At 39.1% G+C, this 17,061-nt stretch overlaps 1 protein-coding gene across 1 annotated transcript; it reads right to left on the reverse strand.

Annotated features, from left to right (window-relative positions):
• Nucleotides 1–7,146: 7,146 nt before the first annotated feature.
• Nucleotides 7,147–10,596, reverse strand: LOC137122852 (putative gonadotropin-releasing hormone II receptor). The gene is made up of 4 exons (XM_067496143.1): nucleotides 10,422–10,596; nucleotides 9,262–9,854; nucleotides 8,502–8,706; nucleotides 7,147–8,375 (listed from the first exon to the last, which is right to left on the reverse strand). The coding sequence occupies exons 2-4, from the start codon at nucleotides 9,832–9,834 to the stop codon at nucleotides 7,873–7,875; spliced, it is 1,281 nt and encodes a 426-aa protein (XP_067352244.1). The 5' UTR covers nucleotides 9,835–9,854; nucleotides 10,422–10,596; the 3' UTR covers nucleotides 7,147–7,872.
• Between the last annotated feature and the right edge of the window lie 6,465 nt (nucleotides 10,597–17,061).

Raw genomic sequence — 17,061 nt, forward strand, 5'->3', positions numbered from 1 at the left:
TAAGATGAACTAAAGTTAGTTCTGCAGATTAAAGAGGAGAGGGACCATTCAGCTTGTTATCAAAATCCCCCTTCTCTGATGGTATGGCGGTGTATTAGTGCCAACCTGCACATCTGGAAAGACACCGACAATGCTGAAATGTACACGGAGGATTCAGAGCAACATATACTCCAACTCAGAAAACATCTCTTTTAGGGAAGGCCTTTCATATTTCAGCAAGACAATGCTAAACCACATACTGCATCCATCACAACAGCATGGCATCGCAGGAGAACACTCCAGGTGCTGAACTGCCCTGTCTGCAGTCCAGACCTTTCATTAATAGAAAACATGTGGCACATCATAAAACAGAACATCCAGCAACAACGGTCCTGAACTGTTGAGCAGCTAGAATCCTGCATCAGACAAGAATGGGACAGTGTCTCACTTTCAACATCTGATATGTTATTTATGTTCTATTGTAAATGAGATTTTCAAATCATACATTCTATTTTTATTTATGTTTTACACATCATCCCAGCTGGATATCTGGAATAAATGCAAAGTCTCTTGCTTCATATTCCATGCGTTCAGAAACGTTTAATATTTGTAGAGCTGACTCTTTGCTTTAGGGTCAATTTGTGCCCAAAGTCACATCAAGTAACCACAGGACCATTGGTTCAGATGAATAGATGTATCATATAAAGACACATTTCACATGGACAACTGCTGTAATGTTACACTTAGTTATATTTTCTTATGTTAATAGTTTTATCTTCATGCTCGACTCAAATGTATTCTGCTGGGTCGAGGATGAAGAAATTCAACACCCACAACACAAGAACTGCTACATATTTATTTTAAGACTTCAAATGTGCTTTTAGCTGGTGTTTTGGTGGTACAATTCCTTTCTGAGTGACTAAATCATGAGAAAGTAGTGTGTGTCATCTTAAAGGACTATTTTACATAATGTACATAAAGAGGCCTTCCTGCTCTGCTTCCAAGGTTTTTCAGCTGCTCCCACAAACTTTCTAAGGACCCTCCTAAAATGTTTCCAACAGTCCTACATACAAACATCGTCCGTCCATAAAAAGACCTCTGACTTTGCTGTCATAGGGCAAGTCCGTGCCCTGTAGAGAGTAGGTTGCAGATAAACCGTGACAAACTCTACTTCTAATTCAATCAGTCTGCGCCATCACACTGGCAGAATGGAGTTGCTTGTTGTTCTAGTTGTGGACAAAAATCCACTGACCCAACCTTCCACATGCACTGTGTAAGTAATGTTAGCAAAGAGCACTTGTATTTCTAAAGGCTTACTGTATAAAATCCCCTGCCATGGCATGACTTGGACTATTTCACGCAAACCCCCAGTCATGCAATGTCATACTGTAGGTAATTATTGTTACATTTACATTAAAATTTCACATTTAGTCATTTAGCAGACGCTTTTATCAAGAGTGACTTACATGTGAGGTACAAGGCAGCAAAAATCTAAGTCAAGGAGAAAAACATCAAAGCAAAGTCCTTTTAGAAAAGTGTTTACGTTTTACAAGATGCAAGTGCAAGTTTGTCATATACAAACATTAAAATAGTTTTGTTATTTCAACTTTTTACGTTGCTGTCTGCATTGTACATAGGGAGATTATTCCGCCTTAATTATGTAGCTTTAGTACTTTTTGTTATTGTATTTTCAGATGCCCTAACGCATGACTTATATAATGTAATCCCACTTATAACCCTGGAATAGTTGGTCACCTGTCCTGACCTCGCACGAACCTACTTAATAGTGAATCTCTGAATCTTTCTAGTGAGTTCAGAATACATATTGACATTTATATGTTAAAGAAATAATCCCATAAGCTTTACACAATCGTCTGTAATATAGTTACCATATATTTTTGCATGTTTGACTCCATTTACCAACAGGTCACAGGTCCAGACTGTCAATGATGAACCAGTTCCTGAGCTCTTTATACCTGTACCATTTTAAATTAAACAGAGAGAGGTCGGTATCAGGGAACAGTCTGTGAAGTCCCCAAAATAACAACTATTATTAACAATTCTGTGTTACAACACTTAAAATATTTTTTCAGTTTTATATTGTTTTTTACCTGGAATACTAATAGACTTCCTTATTTAGTTATTAACTAATTGTGGTTTTATTCGATGAAACAGCTCCTGCTGTACGAAGTTAGGAGTAAAGAAGTAAGTCCTTGACAGTATAGATATTTTGTTACAATTGGATGCAGACCTGCTACTAGTGCTACGAGCTGCCCAGCAGCAATGGTCTTGTGGGGCTTTTTTAGTTTTCTGTTCAATTAAGTCTCCTTATCTTTATTTTTTACTTACCAGGTGAAGAATACTTTTAGTCAGAGGATAAAATGTAAACATTTCACTCAGCGCTGATGAAGACTTATTTCATAAAGGAGAATATCGCATCTTTAATAGCTGGCGAAGCTGTTGTGAAAAATTTTGAGATTACATTTTGCTTAAGTAACAATGTGACAAATATCATTGGATGTTTGTCCAGCAAATGCACTGATGGGTCTTTAGCTTTAGTAAAGTAAAACTAAATCATACTACTGATACTTCTGTTGCAGAGGAAACTATCTTGCTTCTAGTCAAATAGATGCAATCAACAGTACCTCTCCATTGTGCTATTTAAAGTTAATGCCTCCTGGGAATCCAGTATGGATGTGTTGATTAAATTGAAGCGGGAGCTTCTCCAAGATATCACACATGGGTGTGAAGTGTATGATAGCTGTACTATGATCTTTAGTGTGATATTAGCAAAATGAGCTGGCTGTTGCTGGTTGTTATATTTCATTTAAGTACATTTGGCCTGGTACAAAATTTGACCGACTATGATATTTTAAATTGAAAGACATTAGACTGATTGTCTGTTAAGTGGCTGAGATCTGAATAATGAAGTTTATTCGCTCTGAATTTTGTCATGCAAGAGGAATGGAAATAACAGCAGAGTGGCAGGAGAGAGCGCCACAAAGACCACAGTAAAAAACACAGAGTGAGAATCTTCCATCATAATTGTAAAATAAATGAGCACTGAGTGCCAAGGTCACTTACCACGTACCCAGCAGCCTTGGGCTTACAGCCTTCCTCAGACCACTTAGATGGTCTATCAGGACCAATTCAATAGCATCTGAAGCAGCACAATCTATCAGGCAAACTGTGGACTCAGCAGGAAGAGCATCCATTTCTCATGGAGTCACTCAGAGTATGCACAGTGATTTAAGATCAACCACAGTGCCTGCTGGTGCAGTGCAAGCCCACTGAAGACATTATTTGCCTCTTAATCACAACGTCCACTGAAAGAAGAATGTCTGTATGTATTTATGCTGTAACAAACAAATAAATCAGCAGACATACTGTAGATCATAACCTTTGGTGCCTTTTGTAGGTTTTGCCTTCGTGCTAAACTCAGAAACAAGAGAATTGCTGTTGTTTTTCTGTGATTTTGTTTCTTTGACTTTTGGGACTTCTTTTTGTCTTAGTTTTCTGAGCATTTTAACAATAACACACCGAAATAAATTCAGAGACACAAACATTACTACAAAATGTACAATATTTATCTATAAAGTAATAGTGTAGTTGTAAGTGTAGCCTAAAGCATAACGTGAGAAAATACAATGGTTTTTCAATTCCCTAAGCTCAAGTTTTCTTAAATCTTCATCATTCATGCAGCTGATGATTATTTTCGTGTCTTTACAGTATCTTACTGCAACTTTTGCTAGAGTTTCCCAGTTACTGTATATTTAGTGCAATATAAACAGAAAATGTTAATGAGACTTTATCACAGTTTTGCAAAATATGCATGTACTCGCTGGAGTACTTCCACAGAAAGCAGGATACTGTGACATGTACTGTGACCTGATTTAATTTACATGTCGTAGACACAAATGTCTATGTCAGTCAGAGGATCAAAATGGTCCATCTAACAAGCCAATTAACCACTAAACATTCAAGACATTTTTGCATCTTCTGGTACCTGCTTATCTCAGTATCACTAGGATTTTAAAAGCTGATTAGATACCGACAGTTTGTTATTTAGTACATCCGCTGTGACTCCTTCTATTATTAATTTCTTCTTTTTTTTTTTACATCTATTTTTGTAGTTGAGTTTACATCACCTATTTATTGGCCTTATTTGGGCTAGAAATCCCTCATACAGGAAGGTGCTAACCCCTATTATCCTTTGGTAAATGCAAGGTTTTTCTCCACAAACAATTTGTGTCATGGGTCAAAAGCCATTTATGAAGGTCTCTCCTTTTTATCATTCATTTCAATAAAACTGAGTATAGTATATACTTAATAAAAAACACTCCTGGACAGATAATGCACCAAGTTTCTATTTTAACAAGGTAAGGTATAAAATGTATATTGGTAAAGTGAGTGACTTAAAAATAAATAGATTAAAACACAGCATCCTTAATTAAATATAAAATTAATTACTTGCAGACACAGAGATGAAGATGTTCTTAAAGTTAATTTTTACAACAAGACAAGCTTCTCGGTGATGAAGATGTGTTTACTTTGTGTTTGTAGCCTGGTGACTTTGTGTGTGAAGTGGTGGACTTTGAGGAGGATGAGGCCAAGTGTAGAGGTGATCTTACTCGAATCTGATGCTCCTGACGCTTCAGCACATACTTCACTGTGGAGATCGTTGTTAGACAAACATTGAACATTTATTGTACTTGCTTCTCAACTTAGCCGATGACTGATCAATTGTACATACAACTTTAAGCACAGTGATCTCACAAGCACGTTCACTAGCTGTTTCATCAAACAAGTTTTGTCAAAGTATGTCCGAACTCACAGAACTCACAGGACTCGCAGAACCTGGTAAGAAACCATGTGGCTCTACAGCTACACACAGAACCCTTTTCTTCTACCTTGTTGCGGTCCACACCTTTCTTGTAGTTAGAGTTCCTCTGCTTCAGTTACTGTGTCAAGTCTGGACCCTTCAGGTGTGGGAAGTGAACACCAGTGTGAAGATGAGGGACATTAAATGAAATGAAGCGAGACAGCTGCTCAACTCACCAGAGACCATCCCTCCTCAGTTTAAGTGAGTCACGTTTGAGACATTTATCATCAGTTCATGTGCTCAGCTTGTAATGTTTGTGCTATGTGCTCATCATGAGTTTTTGAAAACCATCGTTCATTGATTGTAAACTACAGACATCCCAAGATCATCAGCAAGGCTCAAACATACACCAGGACCCTGACAGAACAGCAGCAGAAGGCTCCCAGCTCCAAACTGCTGGGCCCAGTGGAGGTGGTGATGAAGGTGGTTCCAAAGGTCCTGCAGGGTTTCTCGTTGCCTCCTCCAAACAACTGCTGCAACGTGCAAGAGCCTTTCAGGACCGGGTCACCACTGCTCTGTCCACCACACTCCTACAGGTGCCCTTCCCCTGTCAAGTTAACTTATTTTACTTATTTTACACTGTATACATACAGTAACAATGTTTTCAAATAAAACTCTAAGGGTTAATGTTTTAATTTCTATACTTTAAATTTTTTTTAAGACATGAACACATTGTTTTGACTCAACTCCAGCATTTATTAAATGGAGTAAAGTAGAAAATTTAAAATTGTATACAAATACTGAGCTACGGCTAATATCCGTTTAATGTTGTTCATTAAAATAGAACCATGGTATGAAATGATTGATTCATATTTTATATTCCAAGTGAAATATGGGACATCTCCAGGTTTTCTTTTCTTTGCAGTAGGATATTTGAAAAGGAAAAACACTATAGAGGTGTTAAATGCCACTTTGGCACAGCGAAACCAGTTAGCAATGATTGTGGCTTCCTGCATCCTAAAAGGAGGATTGAGCCTGGAGTGTAATGTGCTTTTAATGACTTTTAGCTATCTTGGCACTTTATCTGCACACATGTCTGACAGAGAAAATCCCATTAGCTGGTAGAGTGATTGAACTGCACCAAAACAAGTCTTCAACTAAGACAAAAAAAGGATATTTCCCTGCCGTTGCCCAAAAAGATTTTAAATCACATAAAACTGTACAGGAATCACAGAGAAAGCTCTTTTGTGGGGATTGTATTAAAGCTCATGTATTACAATACAACAACTGGCCAACAACAGGATCTGCATCCATGTGGAAAAAACACACGATTTCAGCTTATTCAGTGGGTAAATTCGTATGAACCCTGCTGGCAACAAAATTCACTGAGGTCAGCATAGCAACTGCAGGGTAGAGAGTCAGAGACACACGTTCTGATCCAGCTGTCATAATGTGAGAAAGAGTGAAAGAGCAGTGGTTATTTCACCTAAGGATCTGACCAGAGCATCTGGCTTAGTCAGAACTATGACTAAAATACACAGTTCATACAAAGCCAGTGGTTTGTAACGATGTACTTTCCTCATATGGCTGTTCAGTTGAATGCTGTGCGTAGCCACCACATTCGTGGGGGTTTCTTTTTGCAATGAGGGAAACACAAAACATGCATGTTGCTAGGCCTCAGCAGCTGTCCTTCAGTGAGCTACAGGTATCTACATCTGTTTTGTGAGTAGTATGATCAAAATAAATGTTGAAGGGAGGCATGAGTAAATATGTGCTCATCAGATGATGTGTTCTACTCTCACTACAGGAGATGTGATAGGAGCCGACAGGCTTGAGAAGGATCAGTGAGTAGTAAATGAGTTGGCATTCTCCAGCCGAGAAGAGATGAGAAAATAATGTGGGCGATGTCCACGAGAACGCAGGCAATAACTAGTTCTACTGCAACAGCAAACAGCCATCAAAGACACAGCATCTTTCAGCCTTGGCTGGAAATAGGATTAGACAGAAAACAGCTTTTGTTTCAGTGGAATGATGGTTCTGGTAACATGGACCTACTGTACAGCAGCTTTGGAGTCACTGGAGGATTCACTGGGACTGGTTGTGAAATGACAACCTCCACACAAAAATGTTCTGAGCTAACATGCTCCTTTAGAGACTGAGACTGACTTGTACCATCCTCTTCATCCTGTTTCACTTACAGCTCCTTTTAAAATAGAGAAGTCAGCCTCCGGAGAAGAGCAGTACGATTAACCATGACAGTAACTTTCATTTATACGTTTGTCAGAAAAGGAAGTGAAACATAAAACATTTTAAAGCCTTTATTACAGACAAAGTTTCATCATCAGGGTATGAAAAGTACAGGTGCTGCCTCATTGTCAGACTGTTGTGGCTTCAACAGATCCGAGCTGTCAGTGATGTTAACACCTGGGCTTCATCAAATCTCAAACTGTCTGCGGGGAAAAGGGTCTATTATAGTTACATACTGTATGTCACAGCTCTAATCTATTAGAGAGGCTTAGTGATTACGAGCATCTGCATTGTGCACACATAATAAATATGTGGATGTGGACAGTTTATCCAGGATTAGATTTAATCTGGATACTTTTTTATTCAGTTGTTCTTCTTGGCATCTGCAGCAGAACCATGATAGTTCTCAACTTTATCTGATTTTCTATGTCTTCATTACAGTTGTGACATATTCAGACCATCGGATTGTTGTCTGACAAACATGTAGGAAATATGACAGTTTTTCTACCTGCTTGTATCCACATGCAGGACACTGGCAGTAATGTTATATAACAAAAAATAAAATAAAAAAATCACTATATTCACAGAGTTTGGTAAAAACTGTGAGCCAGTTACACAACACACAACCCATCAAACAGCTTGAAACATGTTTTACAGTGTTCATAGGGTTGTTACATAACCCTGAAGTTGGCTTCAAGCAAAGTACTGCCAAAGACACATCTGGGCACTACAAATTGATGAATATTTAATGTTTTCAAATGGTTTCTACCCATGCATGTTAGGTAATGTGAAATAAATACATCATATAAAGTCCATATTTCACTTCATATTGTGCTCTCAGTGCTGAAATGGCAAGGTTGTTCTTGTTCTTCTTGTCCGAACACATTCAGACACCTGTCATCAACAGATTTGTTCTCAGCTTCTTCAAAGTCCCTGTCTTTTTCACCGCTGGTAATCCTTCTTTTAGAGGGCAAAGCAGTGTATTTCAAAGACTCTGTTACCGACATGTGAGTTTCCTTGTTTAACACCACTGCAGCTTTGTGGTAGCTCCTTAGCCCCTTGCGGAAGCGTATGGTAAACAGCCCATAGATGATGGGGTCCAGGCAGGCGTTGAAAAGTCCAAAGATGAACAGGATGTGAGTTAGCGAGTGAGAGACCTTTCCTTCCAAGTGATCTGGGAAAAACCAGTACCACAAACCCAATAGGTAGTAAGGAGTCCAGCACACTATGAAGCAGATCACGATAACAATGCTCATTTGAAGAGTCCTCATTCGTGCTTTGGGAATGTTGTTTTTAGAGCAACGGAGATGTGGCTCATTGGAGGACACTAGAGTAGAGAAAGACAACCAGGCATCAATGGACAGTTATTATGGTCCCACATTATATAATTTATAGTACATATCAGCTTAAGACTTGATCCACCACTAGTCAACAGCCTTAGCTCCAAACTTACAGTTTTTTTTTGTCATTCGCCTGGAGATATGGATGAGGATCCTGGTGTAGCAGATGATCATTATGACCAGTGGCAGCAGGAAGAGGCAGGAGAAGGTAAACATGTTATAGGCTGTTTCCTGCCAGTGAGTGATGAAGCTCCCCCGTGTGGTGCACTGAGTGAAATTAGCTGGATAAGTAATGGTGACATTATGGAAAATAAATATCTGTGGATGTAAAAAAGAAAAAAAAAAAAATTAGGCAGCAGCTGTTATTCAGTATGTTCATAGCAGTCTCTGTCTACATTATGCATCACTGATATCCCACTAGTGTGGCCAGACTGTCCAGTATTCCCATGTTCATAGGTCAATAATTTATTTTCATACACCGGGGTTCAATACCTATAAGTAATGTGTCCCTTATGTCCCCCAACATGACAACAATTAAACGTCCAAAGGGGTCGGTGCTTCATAATGTAGGTAATTAATACAGTGATTGATTTTCACAGACCTGAGTCTGCTGGGTCGTCTATTCATAGCAACTGAAACTACCAAGACCGAGGCCCCTTTCACACTTTATTTTGTAGGATTATGGGTGGATTATGTATTATAGATTATTTTCTATGAGAAAATACATATATATGTATATGTAAATGGACAACAAGAGCAGCAACAACGAGTCACTTAAGTGTTGACTTTCTTAATAAATCAATTAAGCATTTAATTATAACACATCTGAAAATGGTCAGAAACTGTGAGCAGAACAGTGTTACCTAGACTTACCTGAGGGATCGAAAGCAACATGCTCATAGACCATGCCACCGTCAGCATGACCCTGTTCCTTTTCCGGGCCATGCTAATAGCCAGAGGGTTCAGGATAGCCGACTGTCTGTCCAGACTAATCACCACTGTGACAAAGGCACACGAGTACATGGCCAGCAACTTGAGGAACATCAGGAATCTGCAGGCCAGGTCACCGGCCAGCCACTGAACTGTGATGTTCCACATTGCGTCCACGGGCATCACGATGAAGGTAACCAAGAGATCAGCTACAGTCAGGTTGATTATCAGCACTCTGACGTGGGATTTGGGTTTGTGGCCTTTAACTGCCCACAGCACAGCTAAATTGCAGAAAGTGGAAATGCCACACAGGAGGAAGCTAATGATCACTCTGACTTTGGCTGCAGTAGAGAAGGTAGGCAGCTCTGGCACTCTGTCCTCTGACGTCCAGTTACAGTGAGGAGTTAGCCAGTCACAGCTGGCATTGAGGTCAGCTCCTGATCTTTGCTGATGCATGATGACTGGAGGGTCACAGCAGGATGAGTTTGTTTTCTGACCCTCACCAAGAGTCAGCATTTTGTGGAGCCACTTGGAGGCTGGTGGGGCAAAGGAGAGATATAAACATGAACGTCATGCACCAAGTTGGCCAAATTAATTTGCATGTATTTACATAAGAAGAATTAAAAAAATCTTTAGTGAGTAATAAAGTAGCAGACAAAGAGTTTTTCTCCCTCTTTGTCCTGTGGGATGGAAAAATGCCTTTCATGAATCACTGTGCATCATGTGCATGAGGCACAGATCTGTTGATGATTGAATCTGGAGCATGTACAAAAGTAACACTTGACAACTAATGAAGTTAATTATGCCCTAATTCAAGCCTCCTCCTATGTGAAAAAAAAATGTAAATGGTTTAAACAATACAAGCTTTTTTGGCTTTTAATTATAATGTGGTGCATTTTCCAACAATACAAACATGCAGCCAAGGAAAATGAAATATGTTCTTATGTTTTGTTTCTATGCTTTCTCTGCATTATATACGAGGGTGAGCTGACAACAACAAAGAGTTACCTCCCAAATATGCGTTACACTACACATTACTGCGTAAGTAATTGAACAGAATGTTTCCATGTGCTACTGTATGAAACGAGACAGCAAACACTTACATTTATTTACGCTGCGGTGGAGCGATGGTTTTTTCTGAGGATCTGAATGGTAAAAGTGAAAATCCTCTTCATGGAATCCCCTGACCCCCGCTGCGACTCCATGTCCCCGACAGACTCCTTATCATGAGTCCAGTGCCAAGTTTGGCGACGCTCCAGTTTTTTCTCAGCTGTCTCATCTCAGATTCTCGGCTGCATTTTGTCCTCCTCCCCCCCCCCCCTCCTCACTCTGTGGGTGCGGCTACAAGCATCTGTGCGCCTCAGGAGCGTCGGTTTAACGAAGCTCTAACCCCTGAGAGTGTTTCTAAAATGTCAGGAGAAACCATTTCGCGTCATTTTTTCAAACTGCTTCTATTGTGTCCAATAATTTTGCCTGCTATGGTTATATGGACAAATTAGTGAGCAAAATAAAGTGCGTGTTTTATTTCACCCACTACTGCTTTTAAACTATAGGATAAGTTCCGTGTGTACGTTTTCTTACAGTGTCATTGTTCCTGTCTTATATTTATTAGCAGCAGAGCAGAAACATGTAATTAAGACAGTATTTAAAAATTGTATTAACATTGAATCTCACACAGCAGTGGACATATAGTTGAACCTTGTTTTACTTTTCGTTTCAATACCACATTAATGATCATAATTTAGAAAAGAACATCTGTGTTTTATTCAATGTGTCTTTGAATCTGGCTATTACCTCACTGCTGTGAAATTAACCCTGGAGTCCTGAAAGCTGTTGCTTTCCACCTCCAGGTTATGTAGATTTTATTGTGATCTATTAATCAACACTTTCACTTTTTGCAAAATGGTCCAGATGATTTCCACTCCCTCTATTCTAAATATTCTAATATTATATTCTAAATATGTTAAGCTAAAGGTTTATGTTAGTATAAACATGTACACATTCAGTATTATGTACATGACCACAGAACATTTTAACTGTAAGTTCAAAGATGCCATGGCGAGCTACTGTATTTCTCTACCTCCACCAGATCATTTATGTGCGCTTCCCAAATAGATACTTAAGAAATGGGGAAAACTCGAGCAGGTGTGTAAAGGCAGCTATAACACCTCAGATTGAAAGCTCACCTTCAGTTAGACATTAAGTGCAATCTGCCATGTTTGATGGTTTCGAAACTGCCTGCATTCACTCCCCTCTGACAATATAAAGTAACAACTGAGCAGCAAAACATGAGAAAGTGGTTTGATGCATGCGAGTCCTGCTTTGGTTTGAAGCTCTTAGAGCCAGACTACATTACCACATAACAAACCATAACAGTAATGACATATCTGTTTGCTTTCCTGCAAAGAAATACTGAAATAAAGGGGATGAACTTTGCCAAAGTTTGCATCCACTTAGTTTGAAATGTCAGAAGAGCAAGGCATTTTTTTCATCACATAATAATTAATGCACATCCAGCTGGTACAAGTGGTCTTTAACTGGAAATTAATTGAAGCTCATTTTTAATTAATTTATCAAAGGGGATGCTTTGTTCCTTCATTGTCAGAAGTAACAAAAATGTTCAAGGACTGTATAAAAAAGTAATACAGTAGGAAAATGATGGAAAATTCATTGGTCCAAATTTTTGCATCTTCTTTAAGATAAATTAAAATTGAACTTTAATTAGTAACTGATGAAATAACAATTGTACTTGCTGAATGTGCATTAAATATTATGTTGATGATAGAATTCTCCATTTGACTGTTTTTGACCTTTTAAAATAAGGGGAAACAAACTTTTGCACCCCACTGTAAACTCTCTAATAAAACCTTTATTAAACCATGATCAGCGTTGTTCAGCTGATCCAGTCACAGTGCACAATAATCATTCATTGTTTTCACGGCTAAAAATAAACGGGTACTGGAAACATGACCAGCCATGTGTCGTCTTTGGCTCCATCTTAATTCAAAATTATAAACGTATTAAATAAGGTGTCGTTCATGCTAATGACAGTGGGACTGCAGCCACGCAGGAGTGAAAATAGACACATTGTACTGTAGGCATGTCATGGCCTTAGCTCTCAGCTGCACATTCTCTATGCCGCCTACAGCTGTGGATTATCAGCTGGGTAAAGTGAAGTTGCAGCCGACTGGAGCTGGCTGTTGGTTTATGCTGATGTCAGGCTCTGGGCTATGATCCAAACAGGCCACGACCTTCCCAGTTGAACAGACATCAGACTCATTTTTCAATTAATCCACAGTAATTATGGTTCTTGTATTGAGGTCAAGTTATAATCATTCATGTCATTGTGAGTGCATGCAAAAGATATTTCCTTATTTGGTGTTTTGATGATGGTGATGCTGGGTGCTGACAGGTCAGTCCACAATCTCCTATAATCACACTCAAAATCATCTGGTCCTGTTCAGCATTTTCATACATGCCACAGAGTATGATTGGATGTTAGATGCTCAGAAAGTGCATTTGTGTGGAAGCATCTGCAATAATTATTTTGCTTCAGGTTTTCCCCTTTATTTGTTACCCGTCTGGTGTGTGTGACTACTCCCGTCACTTGCAAACAAATGGAAAAGAGTTTTGAACTGAGAAATCTTATTAACTGATTTTAAAACCAAATAAAATTCAAGACCATGTATAATTGACTTTGCTTACTAAGTCACAATGTGACACAGAGCAAACATTTTGCTTATTTAAAAACTCTGCCATGTGGTTACAAGAAGGTTGTCTTTAAACAAATCTACATTTGGATTTTTCCCAAAAATTATTTTTCTTCGTCTTGTTCAATATGCTATTTTTCATTTATGCGGTGTTTAAAGCAGATGGAATCTTTGGTTGGTGCAGGTGCTGCAGGCAAGTCAGCCGATAACCACATTACTGAAACAATAACAGAGCAGGCCAGATGTGCACGAACAGCACATGTGGCTGGCCAGCATGTGGTCACACTTAAATAAATCTAGTATGAATCAAAGCTTCTTTATTGTTATCATTATTTTTCCATCCATCCATTATCTGTAACCACTTTTCCTGTTCAGGGTCACTGGGGCCTGAGCCTATCCCAGCTATTATTGGGCGAGACGCTGGGTACACCCTGGACACCCATTCCCAAAGTACCCAGAAGGAACCCACGCAAACACGGGGATAATGTGAAGAATCTATACAGAAAGGCCACTGGCGGCGGGGATTCGGTCCAGGGATCTTCTAGCTGTGAGACGGCAGCACTTACCACTGCTTTTAATGCAGATGTTATTAATGTCAATCATGTCTTGCAAATTTGTCCAGAAAACTTTACAACAGTCATATCCTAAGAATTATGTTAGTAAGAGAAAGATGTAAACTGACAGGAAACCCATCTGGAGTGGACAATAGTACGCTAACCAAATAGTTTCAACTGTTGCCGTGGCAGACTATTCCAATCAGTCACCTCCTCTAATAAATATTAGCTGCTGGCTCCACAAAATCTGACTCACGTAAAAGGGTGGCGACTGTGGCGCAGGAAGGTAGAGCGGTTGTCCACCAATCTCACAGTTGTTGGTTCAATCCCCGGCTGCTCCGGTCACATGTCGAAGTGTCCTTGAGCAAGACACTGAACCCCAACTTAGTTGCTCCTGGTGAGTGTTGGCCAGCTGCATAGCAGCTCCCCCATCGGTGTATGAATGTGTATGAATGTGTGTGTGATTGTGAGTGTGAATGGGTAAATAAGAAGCAGTGTAAAGCGCTTTGAGTGCCAATAGGTAGAAAAGCGCTATATAAGTGCAGAGCATTTACGTAAAACACCATGTAAAGTACTGTGACAGCATTAATGACCCAATAAATGAATGTTTCAGTGGCTGAGCATTTTGTTGTCTATGCACAGTCTGTTTCTGAATCGAAGGTCACCTGAATTAAATGATTTTATTGGCTTATTCCACCCTGATGCAGCAGGGACACCTGTGACTATAAAATGAGCTGACATAAAGAGCGTACTCAGCATAAATGCTTTTTCTTCAGACTCCAGCATAATCACAGTGAGGGGCTGACAGGTCAGGACTAGGTGAAGTTTTTTTTTTTCACTATAACACATACATTGTTTGTGAAAGTAACTCCCCTTTTTAAAAACACTGACATTGCGAAATAACTTGACTGGAAGAAAGATCCACCCCCACACCCCACTGCCCGTAGAGCACTTATAACCTCAATCACGTGTAACTAATTACATTCTTGATCATTTGTGATCAATTGTGTGATTTCAAAAGGCTGTTTTAAAAAAGCTATCTCTAAAGCATTTGAGTGCCTGAAATTGAAAGCAGTCTACTATTGGTGGCAGGTTTCTTTAAAATATGTCAGGGACAAAGACCCACCACAACTTTAGCTGGGTCAGGCTGTCCCTCCAGGCTGCATGGCAGAGCGAGGGGCGACAGGTCAGAAAAGGTTTACAAAGAGGCCAGTTACATGGCGGCCATTGTGTGCCTGTAACAACATGTCTGTGCTTCACAAATCACAAAAGGTTGCAAAAAACCCCACACTCCTCAAGAAAGGAAATATTAAGTCGTGTCTGAGCTTTGCTAAAGAGCACCTGGAAGAGTTTGAGTGTAAATGGAAAGATTTGTTATTGTCAGATGAGACTAAAATCAAACTTTTTGGCTTTAATGCCACAGGGAACATCTGACATGAAACAATGACAGTCACCATCCAAAGGACACCACAGCTACAGGAAAGTATGAAAGCTGTAGCATCCTGTGGTGGGAAGGTCTCTCTTCAGCAGGGACTGGCATGTGAATATTTAGCTAAACACCTATAATGCGGTTACATGCAGTAGCCAAATCCTGGCAATATTTAACTCACTAAAGTCTATTCGTCCCATATGGCTTATTACCGTGTGAGCTAGAGTTAGTATTACCTGTAAAATTACCCTAAGACATGTAGAAATGCTCAAGTGTGCACTGTACATGTCGAATCTATGAATTGAATAGTTTGTGACTATAGGGAGATGAGTGATAGCTTTCAGATTTAGGAGAGAATTGCTCATTTCGGCAAAGGTTGATAGACCTTATATAGATAGATAAGATAGATAAAAAAACAAAAACTTTGCTTCCACTGGGCTGTACAGTATGTGCTTAAGTAGCAGAGCGCTGAAGAATAGTGTTCTGAAACCTGCACACTTTATTATGCTGCTGTTAATTTCAAAATCAGACTAAATCTGGAAGCATGACTTAGTTATTTTATAAGGTGCATGTACAGGATGTAACCTACATGTGTACATGTATGCTGTGATGCATTGCACAACACAGTATTGGGCATGCGATGTCAGATATCAACTAAATTAGCACGATTTCTAGCACATGAATTGACATGCCATCTTCCCATGGCTCATCTGTAGACAAGGAAGTTTGTGTTTGATGAATGTATGATGTCTTTGCTTGTAATGCATGCTTTTAGAGGATGGATGACCTCAGTGACTTATTGAGACGGAGAAACGTTTGTAAAGGAAAAAAGATACCTTTGAGCATCAGAAGGTACTTAACAGCAAATGAAGAAGATTTCACTCAAACAACTGAAATATAGTAACATTTTATTTCTAAATCATTGTTTCTTCAAAATGTAACCTTCATTGTATTGCTACTTAATTAAACTCTGAGTAAATAATTTTTTTTTATTTTGAAAATTGTCCTTGTTTAAATTGATTACAGCATCGTTCAGATGATGACAGATGAAAAGATTAAGACTTGTCATATGGTGATCGCCTAGCAGGTTTATAGTTTGTAAGCAAAAAGAAAACAGTCAGAACAAAACTTTTTGATTGCCTGAGCAAAAATAAAACCCTGTAATGTAGAAGGACGAAGTAGCACAAAGTTTGAGGAGCATTCCCAAACCAGTCAAAAAAAGAAACTACTTTATAAACTGCTGGGCTGTTTAATGTAGCCATCAGATCATCGCATGTTTGCGGCATCGCTGTTCTGAGAGAACCTTATATCTAAAGAGTCATCTTTTCATGAGATCACGAAAACAAAGAAAATCATAATAATTTATTCTAATGTTAATTTGAATCTTTTGCAATGTGGATGTTTCAGTACAGTGATCTAACCAGACTTTTTTGTGGACGGCCATGGTTATCGGTCACAGGACCTTTAAAAAAGTCAACAATAAAATGAGGTTCACTGTTTGTTCTATAGGCTTTGAGCTATGTCGTTTTTCTCGAGAAGCCATCTATGGGAGCATACAGTACAAGCACACTGTTTCTCTGTCACTAATTATTCCAGCCATACAGCCAATATTTCAGGTGTATCCATCTGTAGCTGTGCTGTCTGCAAGATGTTGGTACATAGCTGCTGATGAATGAAGCATCTGTCTTATCTTCTTTCTGCCAAAGTTGGTTCATTTGTAGTTTTCTCTGTCCAGAGCCACTTACATTTTGTGATTTGTGAATGAATGTAGTAAAGTAGTCCTTAATGGTATCCATTTACATTTAGGTCCCTGCTAAGCTTTGTCTCATATATACTTGTTTAGGTTGCATTCATGAGGGGAACAGCAAATACCAAGACTGTTTCTCATTACTTAGAGTTATGACAAAATATTCTTAGGTAGTAATCAGATAGGCAGGATAGGTCAAAATGTAGAATAACCCTGCAATACATTCTTCCTTGACTGTGCCTATTGGTTTTTTTGTAAATTTGTTTGAGGTGTTCATTGAGCTCTGCCATTCTTATGTGATTA

This window comes from Channa argus, chromosome 2 (assembly GCF_033026475.1).
Source record: "Channa argus isolate prfri chromosome 2, Channa argus male v1.0, whole genome shotgun sequence".
NCBI classification, from domain to species: Eukaryota; Metazoa; Chordata; class Actinopteri; order Anabantiformes; family Channidae; genus Channa; species Channa argus.